Source organism: Pristis pectinata, chromosome 6 (assembly GCF_009764475.1).
Source record: "Pristis pectinata isolate sPriPec2 chromosome 6, sPriPec2.1.pri, whole genome shotgun sequence".
Taxonomy (NCBI): domain Eukaryota; kingdom Metazoa; phylum Chordata; class Chondrichthyes; order Rhinopristiformes; family Pristidae; genus Pristis; species Pristis pectinata.
Genome location: NC_067410.1, coordinates 64,972,541 through 64,996,644, shown reverse-complemented (window position 1 = coordinate 64,996,644; position 24,104 = coordinate 64,972,541). Strand labels below are relative to the sequence as shown.

The following is a 24,104-nucleotide window of genomic DNA, read 5'->3' as shown; positions in this document are numbered from 1 at the left end:
CCATCGTGGAACATTTGGATTTCGTAATTTCTCTCTATTTTCTCTCCACATTTTCTCTTTAGTCAACAATGGTTTTGCAGAAGCCTTTGCTCATGTTTCACCTTATGACTTGCTGAACTGAACTTTGAGAACTATTCCTGGACTTGGAGTTTGGGAGTTTGCCACATATACACTTTGAGTTTAGTTTTGGGGTTAATATTTAAGATCTAACATTTTTACTTTTAACATTCTAACATTTTTACTTTTATTTTTCTTATTATCATAAGTAGTTGCTAATAAAATAGTTTCTGACACTTATCCATGACTCAGTGCGTTTCTTTTGTTGCTGGTACGTGACACTTGTGGTTATGGTACTGGACTAAAAGCCCAGAGGATCTTCAAAGTTCAACACATGGCCATGAAATATGGTTTCACAAATTGATAATCTAAAATTTCCTCTCCCAAAGGCCATGGAAGCAGGATGAATTGGAATAATTCGATCAATAGATTCTTATTAGGATGAGTATTAGTCAATCTCCAATAAAATTATGAGACAGATTTTAGGGCCTAAATGTTCTCCTGTTTCTATGCAGATAATAACAAGGCCAGTTGAACACTGGTGATCATTACTTTCCAAGACACTTTATAGTTGAGAAATGTATTACAATATAATTGAATACAACGAATTACATAACCTATAAGTTCCTAATTCAGTCTGACATGAATGGCAACTGAGCAATGGAGGGTGACATTTAATCCAAATAGGCCAAATATGAATTTTCTTACCTTTCTGCAAGGCCCTTCCCCACCTCCAAAGCCATGACCACAAGTCAGCTTTAAGTCTGCCCTGCTCATCTTTTCTTCGCATGCATTCTCATATCCTCATCAATAATTATAACTTCCTATCTGGACTTGACTTAAGCCATAACACTGTCCTGTCAATGATGGCAGTACAGTGCCTGAGCTTCATCCCTTTCAGCATCTGTGTTGTAAACCATTGCCTAGCATCAGGTATCTTCACTTTATTGGGAGTATTGAGGAACAGAGGGACCTTGGTGCAGAAGTCCAACAATCCCTGAAGATGGCAGCAGAGGTAGATAAGGTGATTAAGAAGGCATATGGGATATTTGCCTTCACTAGTTTAGGCAGAGAACATAAGAGCAGGGATGTTAATATAATACCATATAAAACATTGGTTAAGCACCATTTGCACTGGAGAAGGTGCAGAGGAGATTCACCAGGATGTTGCCTGGGATGAAACATTTCAGTTAAGAGAGACTGGACAGGCTGGGTATATTTTCCTTGGAGCAGAGGAGGCTGAAGGGGGACATGAATGAGGTATACAGAATAAACAGGATAGATAGCAAGAAGCTTTTCCTCATAGCAAAGGTATCTAAGATCAGAGGTCATTGATTTAAGGTGAGGTGTAGGGGGTTTAGAAAGACACTGAGGAGAAATGATTTTTGCCCAGATCATGGTTGGAACCTTGAATGCACCACTTGAGAGGATGGCATATTCAGAGATTCCTTTAATATTTAAGAAGTATCTAAATAAGCACTTGAATCACAAAGGCTTAGGACTACAATGCACTACAATGGACTTCTTTTTGTTCTAATTATGTTCTTTCTTGTAAAAATTGTGTATAATTTGATTTAATTTATGTTTTTTTTCTTGTGAATGCTGCTGATCTGATGCTATATGCCTGTGATGCTGCTGCAAGTGAGGTTTTCAATGTCATATGCACCAATGTACACAATACATGTACTTGTGCATATGACAATAAACTCGACTTTGACTTTGGCTACGGGCCAGGTTCTGGAAATGGGATTAGTATTGATGGGTACTCAATGGTCAGCATGGACCTGGTGGGCTGAAGGTCCTGCTTCTTGTTGTAGGAGTCAATGATTCTATAATTTTGTTGTTTCTCAAACTATATCCGATTTTTTATTCATTATTGGATGATTTTATATACATGATATGCAAAACCTTATGCATGATTTAAAAATGGGTACCAAATCATACTGTGTACACAGGCTTCTAAACCCAAATCACTTGCAGGCAAGTCTTGATCCTGATTTCTCTTGATGGATTTGTACAATGTAAATTCAGCCATTGCCTCACTTTCTTAACTCTAGGACATGCTATCACTTTTCACTATTTCTGCTTATAGTTGTTTCAAAACTAATAGGAGTCTAAACCCCAGGCACTTTTCACTTTTGTGAAGAGCAGAAGGATGACGAGAGTAAAGGTAGGACCGATTAGGGACAAAGGTGGGAAGATGTGCCTGGAAGCTGTGGAAGTGGGGGAGGTCCTCAATGAATATTTCTCTTCAGTATTAACCAGGGAGAGGGTCCTCAATGACACTGAGGACAGTGTTGGTAAGGTTAATGTTCTAGAGCATGTGGATATCAGGAGAGAGGATGTATTGGAGCTGTTAGAAAATATTAGGACAGATAAGTCCCCGGGGCCTGACGGAATATTCCTCAGGCTGCTCCGCGAGGCGAGGGAGGAGATTGCTGAACCATTGGCTAGGATCTTTGAGTCCTCATTGTCCACAGGATTCGTAACAGATGATTGGAGGGTAGCAAATGTTGTCCCCTTATTCAAAAAAGGTAGTAAGGATAGTCCAGGGAATTATAGACCAGTGAGCCTTACGTCTGTGGTGGGCAAGCTGTTGGAAAGGATTCTAAGAGATAGGATCTATGCTGTCTGTCCCTGATCATGGTCTGATCAGGGACAGACAGCATGGCTTTGGGAAGGGCAGATCATGTCTCACAAGCCTGATAGTGTCCTTTGAGGAGGTGACCAGACAGATAGATGCGGTTAGTGCAGTAGATGTGGTCTACATGGATTTTAGTAAGGCATTTGACAAGGTTCCACATGGTAGGCTTCTTCAGAAAGTCAGAGAGCATGGGATCCAGGGAAGCTTGGCCGTGTGGATTCAGAATTGGCTTGCCTGTAGAAAGCAGAGGGTTGTGGTGGAGGGAGTGCATTTAGATTGGAGGGCTGTGACTAGCGTTGTCCCACAAGGATCGATTCTGGGACCTCTGCTTTTCGTGATTTTTCTTAATGATTTGGACGAGGGGGTAGAAGGGTGGGTTGGCAAGTTTACAGACGACACAAAGGTTGGTGGTGTTGTGGATAGTGTGAAGGATTGTCGAAGATAGCAGAGGGACATTGATAGGATGCAGAGCTGGGCTGAGAAGTGGCAGATGGAGTTCAATCCAGAGAAGTGTGAGGTGGTACACGTTGGAAGAACAAACTCCCGGGTGGAGTACAAAGTCAATGGCAGGATTCTGGGTAGTGTGGAGGAGCAGAGGGATCTGGGGGTTCATAGCCACAGATCCATGAAAGTTGCCTCACAGGTGGATAGGGTAGTTAAGAAAGCTTATGGGATGTTAGCATTCATAAGTTGTGGGATCGAGTTTAAGAGCCATGAGGTAATGATGCGGCTCTACAAAACTCTGGTTAGACAACACTTAGAGTATTGTGTCCAGTTCTGGTCACCTCATTATAGGAAGGATGTTGAAGCACTGGAAAGGGTGCAGAGGAGATTTACCAGAATGCTGCCTGGTTTAGAGAGTATGCATTATGAGGAGAGACTAAGGGAGCTAGGGCTTTACTCTTTGGAGAGAAGGAGGATGAGGGGAGACATAAATTATATTAAATTTTATTTACAGCATGGTAACAGGCCCTTCTGACCCAACAAGTCCACACCGCCCATTTTAAACCCAAATTAACCTACCCGTACGTCTTTGCAATGTGGGAGGAAACCGGAGCACCCAGAGGAAACCCACGCAGACACGGGAGAACGTACAAACTCCTTACAGACGTGCTAGAGGTATACAAAATATTAAGAAGAATAGATAGACAACCAGTGCCTCTTTCCCAGGGCACCAATGCTCAATACAAGAGGGCATGGCTTTAGAGTAATGAGTGGGAAGTTCAAGGGAGATATCAGGGAAGGTTTTTTACCCAGAGAGTGGTTGGGGCATGGAATGTGCTGCCTGGGGTGGTGGTGGAGGCAGGTACATTGGTCAAGTTCAAGAGATTGCTAGATAAGTATATGGAGGAATTTAAAATAGAGGGATATTTGGGGGGGGAAGGGGTTAGATAGTCTTAGGAGAGGTTTTAAAGGTCAGCACAACATTGTGGGCTGAAGGGCCTGTTTTGTGCTGTACTGTTCTATGATTCTATGATTCTACATGGCTTTCTTTTAACCATATAGAGCCAAAATTAGAGCCATATTATTCAAAACAATAAACTAAGCATAACAGTAAATAGTTGCCACATTTTAGATTTAAACTATAAAACATTAAAAAAAGATAATTAATGGAATAACTTGTAAGTTTTAGAAAGCATAAAATTCTCAATCGGTCTCAAAGTAAGATGATTTTGTCTTTTGTGTAAAAAGTCATAAATCTGTTCATCATAACAGGCTTACCATTTTAATCATTCATGCACAGATAAGACTTTTTTTTTCACATAGTCCATAATTTCACATTGCCCAATAAAGATTTAATCCCTCTTTCCTATCCTGAAAAATCTTTTCCAGAATGGTTGCCTAAGACTTATACTTTTAACATCACCTTTTTTCTTCTTTGCTGGCTTACGTGAAAGCATTTTGGCCTTGTGTTTTTGAGCTTCAGTGATGACAAAGCCTTTAAAAGTAACATAATGTGATATATTAGCACAGCCTACAACAATCAGAACTATATTTTAATTAATTTCATTTTTCATTAATTACAAAGACATCGTATTGAAACTATGTCCAAATGTGCGAGGAATAAATGAAGTTTAATTGATAACATTACCTTGGGAAATTTGCTGGACTTAGGTTATTTACAGATAGAAAAGATCAATCAGATTTTGTACGTTTTTTGGTATTGGTATATGCAGTATGCAGTTAGATTGTAAGGTAAAATCGATTGTGCTCTCAAAGTACACATAGCCAGCCACAATGTAATTTTGGACATATCAAACAGTGAAGATCAACTTATTGCAAATTTCTCTCTAAATCATGAGTTTCTTGATGTGTGTAACTTGCATGTATGCAAGCTATGCAGGTCATACAGGGATGGCTCCAATCCTCAATCTTTGATTGATTCATCCCCTGTGAAAATGTTTCGTGTACAGATGATAAACACCAAATATGGCCTACAAAACAGTCCTGAAAGGCAGGACCAAGGGGATCATCTAATGAGCTTTGGGGAAGAGCACAGAATGAACTCAAGGTGGGGAACTACAATGTCCAACACTGAGAGCGGGTTCACAGCTCCTTGAACTGAGCTGGTGAAGTCCAGAAGGACATAACTGCCAGACTAGGTCTGCAGCAGGTAGTGAATGAACCAACATGAGGAATAACCACATTACACTACCCCACCTTCTCTACTACCTATACTAATCTCATTTCTGATGAAGGGTCCAATACTTCTCTTTGCAGAAAAGCTGAGTTTTTCTAGTACTTTCTGTTTTTATTTCAGATTTCCAGCATCTGCAGCTTTTTAAACTTTTTTTTTACTGAGGAATAAACCTACTCTGTCTTGTCCCTAAAAGCACTGACCCCACAGTCCGCAGACACACCAAGGGTGTCCTCCAGCATTTTATGTGGCACTACGATCATGCTAAATTGAATATTCTCAGAATAGATGTGGCAGCTCAACACTAGAAATAGTGTGATCACCAGCAGCAGAAATCTAGACCACTTTTTAACCTCATGACCCAACCTATCTCTCGTTACATAAGGGGCATAGATAGGGTGAATGCACTCAGTCTTTTTCTCAGGGTTGGGGAATCAAGAACCAGAGGGCAAAAATTTAAGGTGAGAGGGGAAAGATTTAAGAGGAACTTGAGGGGCAACTTTTTCTTTACACACAAAGGGTGGTATCTATGTGGAATCAGATACCAGAGGAAGTGGTGAGGCAGGTACAGTAACAACCTTTAAAAGACAATTGGGCAGGTACATGGATTGGAAAGGTTTAGAAGGTTATGCACCAAATGCTGGCAAATGGGACTAACTTGAATGGGGCATCTTGGTCAGCATGGACCAGTTGGGTCAAGGGAATTGTTCCCATGCTGTATAACTCTGTGACTCTTATCAAGCCAGGGGATTAGCCTCGTTCAATGAGGACTGCAGAACGTTGTGACTGAATCAGTACTAGTCATACCTAAAAATGACCAAAAACAGCATGCAATAGACAGATCGAAGAATTTCATAAACAATGGATCTGATCAAACTCTATAGTCAAGCCATAAACAATCTGCTGGACAAACTCAGCAGGCTGAGCAGCATCTGTGGGAAGAAAAGAATTGTTGATGTTTCAGGTTGAGACCCTGTATCAGGACTCTCCAACTCTACAGACAAGCCAACTCTACTTGTGAACAATGGTGAGCAATTAAGGAGCTGAAGAGTAGAGAAGGCTCCCAGAGCATCTCCATCCTCAATAACGACAGAGCCCAGCATGTGAGTGCAGAAGGCAAGGATGAAGCATTTGCATCCATGTTAACCATGAAATGCCGAGTGGATGATCTATCTCTGCTTCCTCCTGAGATCCCCACTGTCATAGAAACCAGACTTTAGCCAATTCAATTCATTTCACATGATGTCAAGGAGAACCAGGTAGAGCAAAGGCTTTGGAACAAGACAATATCCCAGCTATAGTACTGAAGAGCTGCACTCCAGAACTAGCTACGTCTTTAGCATTTACAGCACTGGAATCTACCTGTCAACATGGAAAATTGCCCAGGTCTGTCCTGTTCACAAGAAACAGGACAAGTCCAGTCTGGTTAACTATCATCCAGCCTCATCTCATTCATCAACAAAGTGATGAATGACACCATTGACAGTGCTACCAAGTGATACTTACAAACATGCTCGCTGTGCCCAGTTTGGGTTTCACCAGGACTGTTCCCGAGCTCATCGCAACATTGATCCAAATTGGGACCAAATCTGTGATTGCCCTTGGCATCAAGACAGTGTTTGACCAAGGAACCCTGGTAAAATAGAAACCACTGGGCGTCAAGGGGGAAACATTCCAATGGCTAGAGCCATACCTCCACAAAGTAAGATGATTATGACTGTTGGAGGTCAGACTCAGGATCGCACACTGCCAGAGTTTCTCAGCATATTGTCCTCAGAACAACCATCTTCAGCTATTTCAACAATAACTTCACTTCCACCATCAGTTCAGAGGTGGGGATGTTTGCTGATGATTACACAATGTCCAATTCCATTTGCAACCGCTGAATAAAATGAAGAAGTCCATATCTGCACATGACAAACCTGAGAAGTGATAAGTAACATCCACACCAAACTAATGCCTGGCAATGACAATCTCTAACAAGACAGTGTATAACCACCTGCTCTTGATATTTATTACTATTACCGAATACCTCACCACCAACATCCTGGGACATCACCATTGTCAAAAAATTCAGCTGGATCAGACACATAAAATGTTGTGTCTGGAAGAGTACTTCAGAGGTTAGGTATCCTGTGCTGAGTGGCTCACCTTCTGGCACAACAAAGCCTTTCCACGATCTATAACACACAAATCAGAAATGTGATAGATCACTTTCCACTTGCCTGAATGGATGCAGCTTCAATACCATCATCCAGGACAAAGCAGCCAGACTGAGATCCCCCACCACAAGTGCTAAAGTTCTTCACAACCCACAAAGGATAACAAATAAAGAGAAACACAAATCCTCATAATTTCAGAGTTCCCATGTTGCCATCCCTGTTATTGAACATCTTAGCACACCCTTCTGTACAAATCATGAAAGCCAAGACAATTATTATGCAACCAACAAAGAATAAAGTTGGTAAATCAGCTTATTATTGTCACATGTACCAAGGTACAGTGAAAAACTTTGTTTTGCAAATCATCCATACAGATCATTTCATTAGAGCAGTGCATTGAAGTAGTTCAAGGGAAAACAATAACAGAATGCAGAATAAAGTGTTATAGTTACAGAGAAAGTGCAATGCAGGCAGACAATAAGTTGCAAGGCCTTAATGAGGTAGATTGTGAGGTCAAAAGTCCATCTTAGCGTACTAGTGAACTGTTCAATAGACTTATAACAGTGGGGTAGAAGCTGTCCTTGAGCCTGGTGGTACGTACTTTCAGGCTTTAGTATCTTCTGCCCGATAGGACGGGAGAGAAGAGAGAATGTCTGGGGTGTGTGGGGTCTTTGATTATGTCGGCTGCTTTACCAAGGCAGGGAGAAGTGTAGACAAGAGTCTGTGGAGGGGAGGCTGGTTTCCGTGATGTGCTGAACTGTGTCCACAACTCTCTGCAGTTTCTTGCAGTCTCAGGCAGAGCAGTTGCCATACCAAACAGTGATGCATCTGGATAGGATGCTTTCTATGGAGCATTGATAAAAATCGATGAGTGTCAAAGAGAACATGTCAAATTTCTGTAGCCTTCTGGGGAAGTAGAGGCGCTGGTGAGTTTTCTTGGCCACGGCGTCTCTGGACCAGGACAAGCTGTTGGTGATGTCCACTCCTAAGAACTTGAAACACTCAACCCTCTCAATCAAATCACCTTTGAGCATTGTCTTAATGCCTGCCCTACATGCGTGTCTTCCTATTCTTCTCCCCCTGCACAGTGCACCTTCATTGGTTACAGTACATGCTTGCATTGGCCATTAAGGGCCCAGATGACTTGTCTTCTGATGGCCCTATCTCACCTTAAGTAGCTGCTGCAGTCAGCCCTTGTGACTTCCCGGACAATCTAAGTAGCCAGACCTTCCTTTCTGCATGTCCATTCCTTTCTCCAGGCTGGCACCGTGAATTGGAGTGCTATTCTCATGCCTTTGCAGCCTTAATTATTGTTGGTGTGTAGTATGATGACTTTTGGCTGTGGTTGGATTCAGCTGCAACTTCCCCTCTTAGAGCTGGTTAAGGCTGGCAAGATTCAGCAGTTGTGTAGGACTCCTGAAATTAGTCTCACTTATCATCCACAAATGAGTGATCTGTTCAAAGCACATGACTCTAAAATGCAGTGTACATGGAAATATCATGCAGTAACAGCACTGGGACAGCCTGGGACTTTAGTACATTTTCATCAGTGGATGAATTTCTCGGCATTGTTTTATTTGTCTCTTGTGAGTGACAATTTGGATAAATAGATAAGGGGCTATTTGCTCGAGTGTTTCCTCTTGAGAAAGGCTGACTACATTGAAGAATAAAAAAAAGTTGGCAATAAAAAGGGATTGCCAGTTGCCAGATTAGAGGTAGTTCTAGGATAATTATACATAATCATTACATATTTTATCATAAGCACTCATGACTTGTCTGTAACAAAATTATTAATTTCAAACTTAATGAGATAAATACTCAGGAAGTCAGACAGCACAGGTAATGAGAGAGATATCATTTCATCATGACCCCATCAGCTGCGAACTTGTGGCACTCTGCTGACTAAGGACCAACCCCGCACTTTCGATGATCTGTCTCTGACCTGAAAAGCTAATTCTGCTTCACTCTCCATGTCTGCTGCCTGGCTTGCTGAATGTTGTTGGCATTTTGTGGTTTAATTCAGATTTCTGGCATCTGCAGTATTTTGATTTCAATTATTAATGTATTGATTGTGTTCCATCTATAACATGCTGTTTTTGTTATTTAGCTCACAGTCGTCTTGTATTGCACTTTCACTGGGCTGGCACCTCATCAGTTCCACTTATGCCTGGTGCTGCTTCCAGCCATGCCCTTCTGCACTCCACTTTGACCCTGACTAGATGCTAATGGTAGAATGAGGGAAATGCCAAGCCATGAGGTTACAGATTGTGTACATTGCTGCTATGGGTGATGCTGCACAGTTCCTGACAGGTGCCTAGACTCTTGAGCTGCCCTATCTGTCTGAGACTCTGCCATATATTACATTTGTATTTCCCAACAATGCAATGAAGGTGTCTTCAGTGTGAAGACAGGGGCAAGACTGTGCAGTGGTCACTTTTACCACTGCTGTCATGGACAGATGCATTTGCCAAAGACAGATTGGTGTGGACAAGGTCAAGTAGGTTACCTCTAGTAGCACAGATACTATGACTCCAGATACTGGGCATAAAACCTCTTTGCAAAGTAATGTTCCTTGCCTGTGGAGGCATGTTTAACAGCTACAGACACAACACTGTTAAATCAACATAGTGTGAATTAACTGCGTGGAGGATGAAGGGTCATCAGCCTGAAACATTTAACTCTGTTTCTTTCTCCACAGCTGATGCTTGTCCTGCTGATTTTTTTCCGGTAATGTCAGTTTTCATTTCAGATTTCAAGCATCTGCTGTGTCTTATACTTTTGAGGCAGTTTTAACACAACTTGCATTTACATAATTTGACAGTGAAAATCATTCCAAAACATAGGAGGCATGGAGATGAGCCCAATAGGTTTAAAAGCTTCACTACAAACTTTTCCTAATTTCTTTCAGGATCTGCTGTTTGAAGAGAACAACAAAAAGAAATGAAGGGAAACTCCAAACATGGTTAAATTTTAATTTCAAGCCCCAATAGAAATGCTTCAAAGAAGTGCCAGAGGTGGCACTAGGAGTGACACTGCCAGTAGAGCTGTTGACTCACAGCTTCAGACACCCACGTTCAATCCTGACCTCCAGTGCTGTCAATGTGGAGTTTGCATGTTCTCACTGTGATCATATGGGTTTCCCCTCACACCCCAAAGATGTGCGGGTTGATAGGTTAATAAGCACTGTAAATTTCTCCTTTTGAATAGATGAGCAGTAGAATCTGGTCAGAATTGATGAGAATATAGTGGGGAGAATAAAACGGGATTAGTACAGGATTAGAGAATCATTGCTTCATGCAGCACAGACTCAAGTGGCTGAATGGCTTCTTTCCCAGTTGCATGACTCTGTGACTCCAAGCAGTGTGCTGGTATTTTACAGGACAATCTGATCCGGAATTCACTCTGGGAATTCCGATGTACACTCTCGCATAGGTGATTGACAGGCAGATGAAATTGAATGCGAGAGAAGTTTGCAGGACTGTGTTATGTCAGAGGAGAAGGCAGCAAACTAGTAGATGCACTCTCTTCATACCAGAACAATCCATTCACATCTCAGAACTGGTCCACTGAAGGAGCCAATTGTCTCTTAAGGGGATTCCAAAGGAAGACTATCCTTCACTTACAATGTGAAATGAAAACATTCTCATAAATACAGAAGTAAATCTCACAAGGACATTCCTCATGCTACAATTGTTTTTACAATGCAGACGTACACATAGCTTGTTTCCCTAGTGCCTTTCCATGTCATTCTTAACATGTGCTGGTACGTGCTCAAACCCCACCTGAACATCACGGATGAGAGTAGCACTGGATTGTATCTGGACAGCATCAGCTTCTGGGTCCCAATGTAGCCCCCGCTACATGCGGCTGGTTATGAGGGGTATCTGAGGTGTCTGGCTGGTAAGATCACGTGAGCTGTCACAAGCGGAGGATGGGATCATGCAGGCACAGCCTAACCATGTGATCTGTGCTGGGCCTTTTGAGTGCCCAGGGACTACCAGGAGGGCAGACCTGAGAGTGTCAGTCAGATCCTGCAGCTTCTGAACGATGATGTTCTCAGAAAGCCATTTCATCTCCTAGTATTTCGGTCGAATCCATAGACTCCATGAAAGCATTGAATTTGGAAGATAGATGTGGAGGTTCATGGTGTCAAAACCTGCTCCTGGTGGCACCGCATTCTGTTGCATTCTTCTGTTATGTCAAGGCTGTAGATAGTATTACGCTTCTCCATGACACCTGTCAACTCTTTTACACTCTCCAAAAAAAGGTCCTCAGTATCTCCATGGGAGTTTCTAGCAATCTGAGACTCCAGGTTTGATAGCCAAGGGCTGACTTCCATGGAGACTCTGGGCTGCAGAAACACCTCGGTGATTGCAAACACCTCGGTGATTGCAACATTTATGACATCATTAACCAGCTCTTGAAGGAGAATCACCTGACTTCCATGAACCGCTGCTATCAGTGTTGGAATTCACCTTCCCCTCTGAGCTCCGACTCTGAGAGATACATGAATGAAGGAGTATCTTCCTCCTCCTCTTCAGCAGTCTCTTGGAGTAGAGGATGACTCCATTTCTATGGGTTTTGATTTGGTCAGTGTAGGACTTTTCCACAGGTGGGCCAGAGGGTGATTGAGGAGGTGGCTGCTTGAATAGTTTGTCAGGTGATGTGCTCCTTCCACTGTTAACATTGGGTTCTGTGTACACAAATAGACTCAAAGCTCTCAGTGCCATTCTGAATGTTCCTTCTCCATTTTGAGTCATCTTGGGCCAGGGATTCCCACAAATTAGTTACACACTTTCATGGAGGCTTTGGGAAGATCCTGTAATCGCTTCCCCTGTCCGCTCACTATTACGTTGCTGTGGATGGAGTTTTCAGTCTCTGGTGTTGGGATGTAATTGACCCGGCCTGCCTATCGGAGCTAGTTAAATGTAATTGGGAGCTCAGTGCCAGGGATGTTGGCTTGGGAGAGCGTGCTGACATTGATTCACTGATCTTGCCATTGGACTTGAAGGATTTTGCAAAAATAGTGTTGGTGGTATCTCTCCAGTGCTTTGAAGTGCCTGCGGTAGGTAGTCCATAACTCATAAGCATACATGGTGGCAGGGATCACTGCTAGGCAGCTGGTTATTAAATTCTGTGTAGGTATATTTCCTTGGAGTTGTACCCAGCTCTTTGGATCCAGTAGGTCAGAGCGCAGACCTGAGCACTGGCCCTTTCAAATTGCTTTGCACATGATTAAGGTGCCTAAAGAGCCTTTCCTATTTCAGCATATGTCTCACATCAAGCAAAAGACCAATTGATGCATTTGTACCTTGGAGCTTAGTGAGGCCAAAAGTTTAAAGAGAAAAGAAACAACCCAAAGCAGAAGCTGAAGGTTATTTCTAGCTGGCAGATTAAACAAAATACAACTGCAGTATTGTACGATGTGGAACATCCTGATACTCAACTGATTCTGTTGAGTGATAACAAAGTACTTAATCAAACCATGGCCTATTACTCTACAGCACTATCTCAACAGTTATTGGTTAGTAGAGGCTGTCATGAAGCAAAGTTCTTGCAAGTCTTTTGCAGTGCAATTCATGTTCTATCATTCCCTTTAATTTACATATACATAAGACTTTATTGTCCAAAATTGCTGTACTATTTGGCAACATTATTTTTAGTATTAGCCTATTAACACAGTAAATGAACAATCTTTTTTTCTTAGGGTCACGTTCCTTCAAGAGGTGATTGATCAAAGCAAGACCCTGCTGTGATTACTGAGGGGAAAATACCCAGTGTTGCCCAGAAGCCACCTCATCTCTCCTTCAAGAGGTGATTGATCAAAGCAAGACCCTGCTGTGATTACTGAGGGGAAAATACCCAGTGTTGCCCAGAAGCCACCTCATCTCTCCTTCAAGAGGTGATTGATCAAAGCAAGACCCTGCTGTGATTACTGAGGGGAAAATACCCAGTGTTGCCCAGAAGCCACCTCATCTCTCCTTCAAGAGGTGATTGATCAAAGCAAGACCCTGCTGTGATTACTGAGGGGAAAATACCCAGTGTTGCCAGAAGCCACCTCATCTCTCCTTCAAGAGGTGATTGATCAAAGCAAGACCCTGCTGTGATTACTGAGGGGAAAATACCCAGTGTTGCCCAGAAGCCACCTCATCTCTCCTTCAAGAGGTGATTGATCAAAGCAAGACCCTGCTGTGATTACTGAGGGGAAAATACCCAGTGTTGCCCAGAAGCCACCTCATCTCTCCTGGTATCACATACAGGCTTTCTGCGAGAGGAGTGTTCCATCAGAGCTCCCAGCTGCTATGCCAAGCACCATGGAGAGTGGACGGGAAGCCAATTCCACTTACTGAAATAGGCAGGGAGACTGCCCTGTGAGTACATTGAGAACCAAGCAGCCTTCCTCAGACCACAAGATAATTTTACCTTTCAGACCTCCTGAAGACAGAGATTTTCACTATGAGGATAATACTCAGGCATGAACCTGCTGCATAGAGGTTGATGCACCATTTATCTTTATAGAGGGAACTTCCATGAGCAATCTTGTACTAAGCTTTGCATCGCAAATAAAAAAAATTGATAACAATTAATTTGCAATATTATATGTTCTACATTTTGATACATTAACATATTTTTGATGTTTCAGAGACGCCAGTTGTTTATAAGTGTAAGCATCACCTGGATAAAAAGGATTTACAATTGATTAGCATGCTTTCACATTGAAGCTAATGCCTCTTCAGTTTACTTATCAGTTTATGTACCAAGAATGATGTCTGTTTCTTTGAATACAATTCCTGTGTCCATTCCTTTTATAATGTGAGTCCTTCCTCTGTCGTAAAGTAGCCCATCTTCCACAGCTGATGTGTAAGTGGCAAGCCTGTGTAGGAGCATCCAGGTCAGTGGTGTTTGACTAGTTTCTGCAATCAGCTGCTTTATGATCATCTTGTAGCCGTACATGGCGCATGGCAGAAAAGAAAAATGCAGAAACGAGGAGGCTGGACTGAAGCACACTTTACTGACTCAAACAAAGCACGCACGCTCGCTAAAGTAACCGAGAGCCTCTCTGGCGGACGTGACGTGCGATCCCCGCCAGAAGGCCCGCCCCGCAGTTAGTCTGTGTCACACACCCGCGCATGCGCCCGCGGCCGCCGATGGCACTTTGAGTCCTGCGGGTCCGGGCCACTACACCACCCCCTGCAGAATCGGCCATCGGGGGCATGGGATCCCCAGTCTGTGTGTCCCTCTTGGGTGGCCTGCCCCGCCGGCACGGTGAGGGCACCTTCACGGGCTGCCCGATGTCCAAATGCGCCGATTTGAGGCGGTCTACCGTGAAGGTCTCCTCGCGGCCACCCACCTCCACGACACACGTAGATCCGTTGTGCCAGATCACCTTGAAGGGTCCTTCGTACGGCCTCTGCAGAGGGGACTTGTGCATGCCCCTGCGAATGAAACATACTCACAGTCCCTGAGATCCCTAGGAACAAAGATGGTGTAGTGCCATGTCTGGAGTTGGAATGGGTGCCAGGCTCCCCACCTTGTCCCACAGCTTCATCAGCACTTCTGCAGGCGTCCCTGCTGGACCTTGGGCCTCCGGCACGAACTCGCCTGGGACCGTCAGGGGGGTGCCGTAAACCAACTCCGCTGAGGAGGTGCCCAGGTCCTCCTTGGGGGCCGTGCGGATGCCCAGTAGAACCCAGTGAAGTTCATCTGCCCAGTTGGGCCCTCTGAGGCGCACCATCAGGGCTGACTTGAGGAGCCTGTGGAAACACTCGACCAAACCGTTGGTCTGTGGGTGGTACGCCGTGGTGTGGTGTAACTGGGTGCCCAGGAGCTGTGCCAGTGCTGTCCACAACCCTGACGTGAACTGTGTCCCTCTGTCGGAGGTGATATCCGCTGGAAGTCCGAACCTGGCGATCCAGTTTGCGATGAGCGTTCAGGCGCAGGACTCCGTGGATGTGTCCGCTAGCGGCACGGCCTCCGACCATCTGGTTAACCTGTCGACCATGGTGAAGATATACCTGGCACCCCGGGAGACGGGCAGGGGGCCGACGATGTCCACATGGATGTCCTGAAACCTGCCGAGCGTCGGTTGGAACTGTTGGAGGGGATCCTTCACGTGTCGCTGGACTTTGGCGGTCTGGCAGTGTACACAGGTCCTGGCCCAGTGTCCAACCTGCTTGCGCAGACCGTGCCAGATGAATTTGTCTGAGACCAATTTGATGGATGCCCGGATGGATGGGTGGGCCAGGCCGTGTAGCGTGTCAAACACCCGCTGCCTCCATGCTGCTGGTACCACGGGCTGAGGTCTGCCAGTCGACGTGTCGCACAGGAGCCGAACCGCTGCAGGGCTGACAGGGACATCCTCCAGCCGGAGTCCCGTGCAATAGGCTGGGATCTTGGTGTCCACTTGTTGTGCCTGCGCCAGCGCCGTGTAGTCAACCCCTGGGGCTGAGGTGGTCACCGAGTGGATGTGGGGACAAGACAGCGTGTCGGCGACCACGTTGTTTTTCCTGGCAATGTGGCGGATGTCGGTGGTAAACTCCGAGATAAATGGGAGGTGCCTCTGCTGTCGAGCCGACCATGGGTCCGACAATTTTGCGAGGGCAAAGTTGAGGGGTTTGTGGTCCGTATACGCGGTGAAATCCCTTCCTTTGAGGAAATACCAGAAGTGCCGGATGGCTAGGTAGAGTGCTAGCACCTCCCTGTCGAAGGCGCTGTACTTCACCTCCGGTGGTCGCAGGTGTCGGCTGAAAAAGGCAAGCGGTCGCCACTGGCCCTCGACAAGCTGCTCCAGGACTCTGCTGACCGCCGTGTCGGAAGCGTCGACTGTGAGCGCCGTGGGTACATCGACTCTCGGGTGTACTAGGAGGGCCACCTTCTCCAACACCTCTTGGTCTGCTCGAAGGCTCCATGGACTCCCGCGTCCCATTCCACCTCCTTGGCCTTGCCAACCATCAGACCAAACAGGGGTCTCATGATGCGCACCACCACCGGCACGAACCGGTGGTAGAAATTCACCATCCCCACGAACTCTTGCAGGCCCTTGACCGTGCTGGGTTTGGGAAACTGGCGGATGGCCTGAACCTTGTCCGGCGGAGGGGTGGCTCCATGCTGGTTGACCCTGTGGCCCAAGAAGTCGATTTCCGGCAGCCCAAACTGGCACTTCGCCGGGTTGATTGCAAGTCTGTGGTCGCTCAGGCGCTGGCAAAGCTGGAGCAAATGTGCCACGTGCTCCTTGCGTGACTTGCTGGCCACCAGGATGTCATCTAGGTAGATGAAGACGAAATCCAGGCCTCACCCAACCGAGTCCATTAGCCTCTGGAAAGTCTGAGCGGCGTTCTTGAGGCTGAAGGGCATCCTTAAGAATTCAAACAGCCCAAAAGGGGTGATGAGGGCTGTCTTGGGCACATCGTCGGGGTGCACGGGGATCTGATGATAACCTCGGACCAGGTCGATTTTTGAAAAGATGGTCACCCCGTGGAGGTTGGCCGTGAAGTCCTGGATGTGGGGCACTGGATATCTGTTGGCGGTTGTGGCGCCGTTAAGTCTCCTGTAGTCCCCGCAGGGCCTCCAACCTCCTGCGGACTTGGGCACCATGTGCAGTGGCGTTGCCCAAGGACTGTCCAAGCGGCGGATGATCCCCATCTCCTCCATTTTCCAGAACTCCTCCTTGGCGAGCCAGAGCTTGTCAGATGGCAGCCTACAGGCCCAGGCGTGCAGCGGTGGTCCTTGCGTGGGAATATGGTGCTGTACGCCATTCTTGGGGCTGGTAGTGGAGAACTATGGAGTGATGGTGGAGGGGAAATCCGCCAGCACCCTGGCAAACTCATCACCCGAGAGCGTGACGGAGTCCAGGTGAAGGGCCGGGAACAGGGCTTCCCTGAGCTGGAAGGTTTGGAAAGTCTCGGCGTGGACCAAACGCCGGCCTCTCAGGTCGACCAGAAGACGGTTGGCCCATAGGAAATCTGCCTCTAGTAATGGCCGCGACACCACTGCTACCATGAAGATCCAGGTAAAACAGCTGGGGCCGAAATGCAGCGGGACGGTACGCAAGCCGTACATCCGGATGGTGGTGCCATTTGCGGCGGTGAGGTCGGGGCCTGGGGCTGCAGTACGGGTGTCCATGTTTGAGGGGGGAAGGACGCTGATCTCGGCCCCAGTGTCCACCGGGAAACGTCGCCCGGAGTGTCGGTCCCAGAGGAACAGGAGGCTGTCGCGATGGCCAGCCGTCGAAGCCACTAGCGACGGCCGGCCCCGGCGTTTCCCGGGAAGGCACATGGTGGACGGCAGTGGCGCGCGTTTGACCCCCACCTCTGGTGGTAAAAACACCATTGGTCCAAACCCTCGTCTTTGTCCCCCGTGGGTCTCGGTGGTTTCGGTTGTGGGGTCTTGGCCTTAGGCTGTGCGGTCGTGGTTAGGCAGATGGAAGCCACTGCCCGCTGTTTACTCTGCCACAAAATGTCTGCCCTGGCCGCGAGGCTGTGCGGGTCACTGAAATCTTCACCTGCAAGGAGGAGGCGAATGTTCTCTGGCAGTTGCTCGAGGATCAGCTGCTCGAAAATGAGGCAGGGTTTATGGCCATCCATGAGTGCCAGCATGTTGTCCATCAGCTCGGATGGCTTGCGGTTGCCCAGGCCATTCATGCGCAGGAGCCACGCAGCTCGTTCGCGGCAGGAGAGTCCGAAAGTGCGGAAGAGGAGTGCCTTGGTTTTAACGTACCTGTCCTCCGTAGGTGGATGGTGCAGGAAGTCGATGATCCACACTGCCATGTCCTGGTCGAGTGCGCTGACCACGTAGTAGTACTGCGTGGCGTTGGCTGTAATGCCTCTGATGCTGAACTGGGCCTCAGCCTGCTTGAACCATACATGGGGCTGAGTGGCCCAGAAAGTCGGGAGCTTGAGCGAGACTGCGTTGTGCTAGTCGTTGGGATTCATGTCGCGGATTCCAGATGCCATCTGGGAGCATCGGTGTCACCAAATGTAGCCGTACGCGGCGCGTGTGAGAAAAGAAAAACGCAGAAACGCAGAGGCTGGACTGGAGCACACTTTAACTGACTCAAACAAAGTGCACGCACTCGCTAAAGTAACCAAGAGCCTCTCTGGCGGACATGACGTGCGGTCCCTGCCGGAAGGCCTGCCCCGCGGTTAGTCTGCGTCGCACTCCCAATCATGCGCCCGTGGCTGCCCACGGCAGTTCGAGTCTTGTGGGTCCGGGCCGCTACAATCTCTTACTTTGTGGATTTTACCTTTGTTTACAAATTAATCACTAATTTCATCTTCTCGAGGGGTAGTTGTGCTACTGCCTATAAATGTAGCTAAAATGATGTGGTTCCATCATACTCGGGCCCACTGGTTACATGTTCTCCACATAAAATGATGACAGAGGAAAAAGGTGTTGGCCCCAAAATACCCCTTGCATGTTTGTGTGAATCTGCATATGTGTGAGTCAGAAAGAAGAAACATGTCCAAAGGAGAACTCCACCTTCTAATTGCCCTGTTTATTTGACGATCCTCTGGACAAATTTGTCCCATAATGAAATAGTGAAAGAGGTTGATGTTCTCCAATTTGAATGTCATGAGCTGTAAACTTAGAAATTTCCTTAAGGTGTTACAAATTAAATAAACACACATGGTAATAGATAGGCCTTCATTCTACAAGCCAGCGTGAGCATCAATAAGTTGGCTGTGTATTATATGGCATTTCATTGCATGTGAAAATGCCTGTATGAAAGACTTTCAATTGGGGGTTTCATATAAAAGGCACGTTGGAACATGGGAATATTCTATAACCACTGAACGTTCTGTAAAGTTGGAAAATCAGCATGGTTCAACAGTAATTATATGATTGATCAATAAATGTGGCATTTGCAAATGGGCCTGTAACGTAACATGTGACACTGTTGTGTAGCCACATCATTGACACTTTTTAAGCACAACCCTATGTTCTGTGAGCAGTTACAATGCTGCAATGTCTGCCACATCCTCTCGGGTCTAATTGCAATGCTGTCCTCTTGGAAAAGTCCCAAAAGGGCCATACATCCTACACTGTATCCATGCACTGGTGCTTCTACATTGCACTTGGAAAAAGAGGTTTGAATTTTGTGCTGCCTCCACATTTTAGCCCACTGTTTTCCAGCTTTCTCACTGGCCAAGCTATTAGATTGGCAACTGAAACCTCTTGGACTCTGTCTATACCTCTCGCTACCTTGGTGAAGCAGCCAGCATAATCAAAGACCCCACCCACCTGGGTCATTCTCTCTTCTTCCCTCTCCCATCAGGCAGCGGATACAGGGGCCTGACAGCACATACCACCAGGCTCACGGACAGTTTCTATCCCAGTCTGATAAGACTATTGAACAGTTCCCTTATAAGATGAGATGGACTCTTGACCTCACCATCTACCTTGTTATGACCTTGTACCTTATTGTCTACCTGCAATGCACTTCCTTGTAGCTGTGACACTTTACTCTGTATTCTGTTATTGTTTTTACCCTGTACTACCTCAATGCACTGCGTAATTAATTGATCTGTACGAATGGTGTGGAAGACAAGTTTTTTTACTGTACCTTGGTACATGTGATAATAATAAACCAATACCAATACCTTAGGAAATGTGAAAATCAACCTGCTCTCATTTGTAATCTTTTATAAGATGCAAACATGTTAAATATTCCATGCATCTCTTCTATTGAATCTACACTGATCACAAATTTGGTTGGCTTCATGTGCAAAGCCCAATCCACTCCAAAGTTCCTACAGTCTGTATAACTAGCATTAACCACGAAAGGGTTAGGGTTAGGATAGTTCAAGTGAATGCAGCAGTCCCACAGAGCAGGAATCAAAAATGGCAACTGTCCCTTCACTGAGCAATGCATTGGGACTGGTGAGAAATGCTATTGTCTCTTTCTTTCTATGATACATTACTATATGGTTGAGTAGCACCAGCTTAGTTCACTGATGAAAAGAGAGATGCCTGTTGGTTGATCAAAGCAATTAGACCTCCTATAATGCAAAAAATGTAACTGTTGGTACTTTTTTTGGAACTCATTCACAGGTAGATCTTGTGTATGTAGAAACAGGCATTTGTGTCTATTCATTACAAAACCCAAATTTCCCCAGACATCAAGCGTCTTAGACCAACAATTCATTGATATTCTGTATGAGATATTTTTGATAGCAATCCGCAGTACAGGTATATAAGCCTCATCCTTACCTGTGTCTTCATCATTTTTAATTAATTTTCTTTCATCCTCAAAGGCATGAAGCCACAACAGTTTGTCCGAGGGTTTCTTTGCACATAGCAGGTGTACTTCATCATCTACAAGCTTGTTTTGAAGTTTGAAAGCATTCTTGACCTTGACGTCAAATTCCCAGTCTTTGCCATCTTTTATGTTTACCACTAGCATGGTGTCCATGTCTATTCTGTGCTTATAGTATAAAACATCACGGCGTAGTAGATCCTGTGAAATGGTCATACATCATATTAAGAACACTGGTTTTTTAACATGTTGTGATCATTATCTAAGAGCCCTTCATAGGTTTACAGAATCTTGCAGATAGAAGATTGTTCAGCCCATTATACTTCTGCAAACTCTTTTCAAGAGCCGCCTAATTAATTTCATTTCTCCATTTGTTCCCCACAGCATTCTACATTTTAGTTTTACAAGTACTTTTCAATTCTTCTTTGAAAACTAATGTTGAATTTCCCACTCTTCCAGAACCATTTCAGTCAGTGAATTCCAGATTATCATAATTCATTACATTACACAAGGATTCCTAAACTTCTGCTACATCCCACTTCAGGGAGACTTATATTCTCTGCACCCACTGCCCTCAACTATAATCATGAAGACTGAATGACAACTATTTGTTTGTGTAATTGTGTCTCTTTTCTCACTTTGCCATATCAACCAGCAGATCTGCCGCAAATGCCTCCCGTTTCCCAGTTTGAAAATTCCAAGGTATAATGTTCCTTTCCTTTTCCCAAATATCTTAAATCTCTGTCCTCCAGTTCCTGATCCAGCCTCAGTGCAAATGATGTCTTTACACAATCAAAACCCCTCTCTTACTAAAATATTGGCAATGCTTATTGTAATGTTTAAAAGTACTATTTTTTTCTCTCTCCAGACAACACATGCAGATTTTACACAACTAATCAATATCATAATGTACTGCCTGGGGCAGTGGTGGAGGCAGGTACATTGGTGAAATTCAAGAGATTACTAGATAAGCATATGGAGGAAATTAAAATAGAGGGATATGTTGGAGGAAGGGGTTAGATAGTCTTAGGTGAGGTTTAAATGTCGGCACAACATTGTGGGCAGAAGGGCCTGTATTGTGCTGTACTGCTCTATGTTCTATGTTCTATAATGTCCACATTCATGCACATGGTTAATCATATGCTCATTACTATCCAGTTCTGCTCAGGTCTGCACTCTGGAATGTCACTTACATGTATAATTATTCTAACTAAGTGGCAAATTCTTACATTATATTAGTTGTTACTTATAGCACTTTAATTTTAGTCAGCGTTGGAAGTGTTAGATCATTGAAATATTCCTCTGTATTTTGTTTTTAAATTTTCACATTCCAACCCATTCAACTCTTCTCTAAAGCACAATTAGAATCTGAGTGTAACAGAGTAGTGCAAATCTTCATATTATTGTACATTCATGGCCATTTTTTCCACATGATAATTGGTATCCGGGATTGTTCAGGAAAATATCAGTTCAGATTTAACCCCACAGTAACTTTCAGCTCTCCTCTCGTTAAAATGTTCGTTTTAAACTTTACATAAGATGGCATGGGTCGCACAGTGATGTTACTAGTTAAAGCTGCTGCCCCACAGTGCCAGAGACCTGGATTCAGTCCTGACCTTGGTGCTGTCTATATGGAGTTTCCACGTTCTGCAGTGTGGTTTTCTCCGAGTGCTTCGGTTTCCTCCCGCATCTCAAAGACATGTGAGTTGATAGGTTAATTGGCCACTGTAAATCACCCCCAGTGTGTAGGTGAGTGATAAAATCTAGGGGGAGTTGATGAGAATGTGGGGAGAATAAAAAACATGGGATTCATGTAGGATTAGTGTAAATGGATGGTTGACAGTTGGTCTGTTTTCCATGCTGTATGTCTCAGTGACTCTATGACAATGACTCTTAAAACCAAACCATGATTCCTTCCATTTCCTTTTCTCTTTTAGAGTCATCAAACCATGAAAATCATTGAATTATTACAACACAAGAAGTAATTTGACCCATTAAGTCCATACCAGCACTTTGTAGTGAAATCTAACCCTTCATCGAATCATTTATTTATGTAGCTCAGCAAATTACTTTCCCTCAAGTGTCTGTCAAATTCCCTTTTTAATTCCTTCTTTCTGTTTCCGTCATCTTTGCAGGCAGTAGGTTCCAAATCATAGCTGAATAACATGTTTTTTTCCTCACATACCCACTGTTTCATTTGCTCATTACTATAAATCTGTGCCCTCTAATCTTTGAAATATCTATCATGGGAACAGTTTCTCTCTGCTCAAGAGATCTAAACCTGTCATGACCTTGTACCAGCTCTGTTCAATTCCCTCTAACCCTATTTATAAAATTATGAGAGGCATAGATAGGGTAGGCAGCCAGAATCTTTCTCCTTGGGTAGAAATGTCAAATACTAGAGGGCATAGCTTTAATATGAGAGGGGGAAAGTTTAAAGGGGATATGTAGAGCAAGTTTTTTAATGCCGAGGTGCTAGTGGAAGCAGATGTGATAGTGGCATTCAAGAGGCTTTTAGATAGGCCAGCGCATCATGGAAACCAGCCTCCCCTCCATGGACTCTGTCTATACCTCTCGCTGCCTTGGTGAAGCAGCCAGAATAGTCAAAGCCCCTACCCACCCAGGTCATTCTCTCTTCTCTCCTCTTCCATCAGGCAGAAGATACAGGAGCCTGAAGGCACATACCACCAGGATCAAGGACCGTTTCTATCCCACGCTGATAAGACTATTGAAACCTTATATGATGAGGTAGACTCTTGACCTCACAATCTACCTTGTTTGATCTTGCATCTTATTGTCTACCTGCAATGCACTTCCCTGTAGCTGTGACACTTTACTCTGTATTCTTTTATTGTTTTTACCCTGTACTACCTCAATGCACTGTGTAATGAATTGGTCTGTACGAACAGTATGCAAGACAAGTTTTTCACTGTACCTCAGTACAAGTGACAATAATAAACCAATACCAATACCAGACAGGCACATGAATATGCAGGGAATGGATAATGTGCAGGCAGAAGGGATTAGTTTAGTTTGTCATCATGCTTGCACAGACATTGTGGGCCAAAGGGCCTGTTCCTATGTTGTACTGTTCTTTGTAGTTTGTTCTATTTCACCAAATCTAACCTTGAATCATCTTCCTCAAATTCACTGTCATTCTGTTTTACACAATGAAAATATTTGGGTTCATTAACTGTTTTATGATCAAGTTTTCAATTATCAAAAGCAATTGCAGTATCAATCCCAGTGGAGGGTGGCATGCAATCATATTAAACTCATTATGTCACGATCACTGGGAGGATTGCAACTCAGGAAAAATATAGAGTACAGGATTATATATGTATTTAC

At 44.7% G+C, this 24,104-nt stretch overlaps 1 protein-coding gene across 1 annotated transcript in view; it reads right to left on the bottom strand.

Moving 5' to 3' along the window:
• The window catches only part of LOC127571844 (rho guanine nucleotide exchange factor 4-like), a 56,234-nt gene that overhangs the window by 8,817 nt on the left and 23,313 nt on the right, over positions 1-24,104 (bottom strand). Inside the window, exon 6 of the mRNA XM_052018591.1 lies at positions 20,711-20,957. Within this exon, the coding sequence (XP_051874551.1) occupies positions 20,711-20,957 (247 nt within the window). The remainder of the gene's footprint in view (positions 1-20,710; positions 20,958-24,104) is intronic.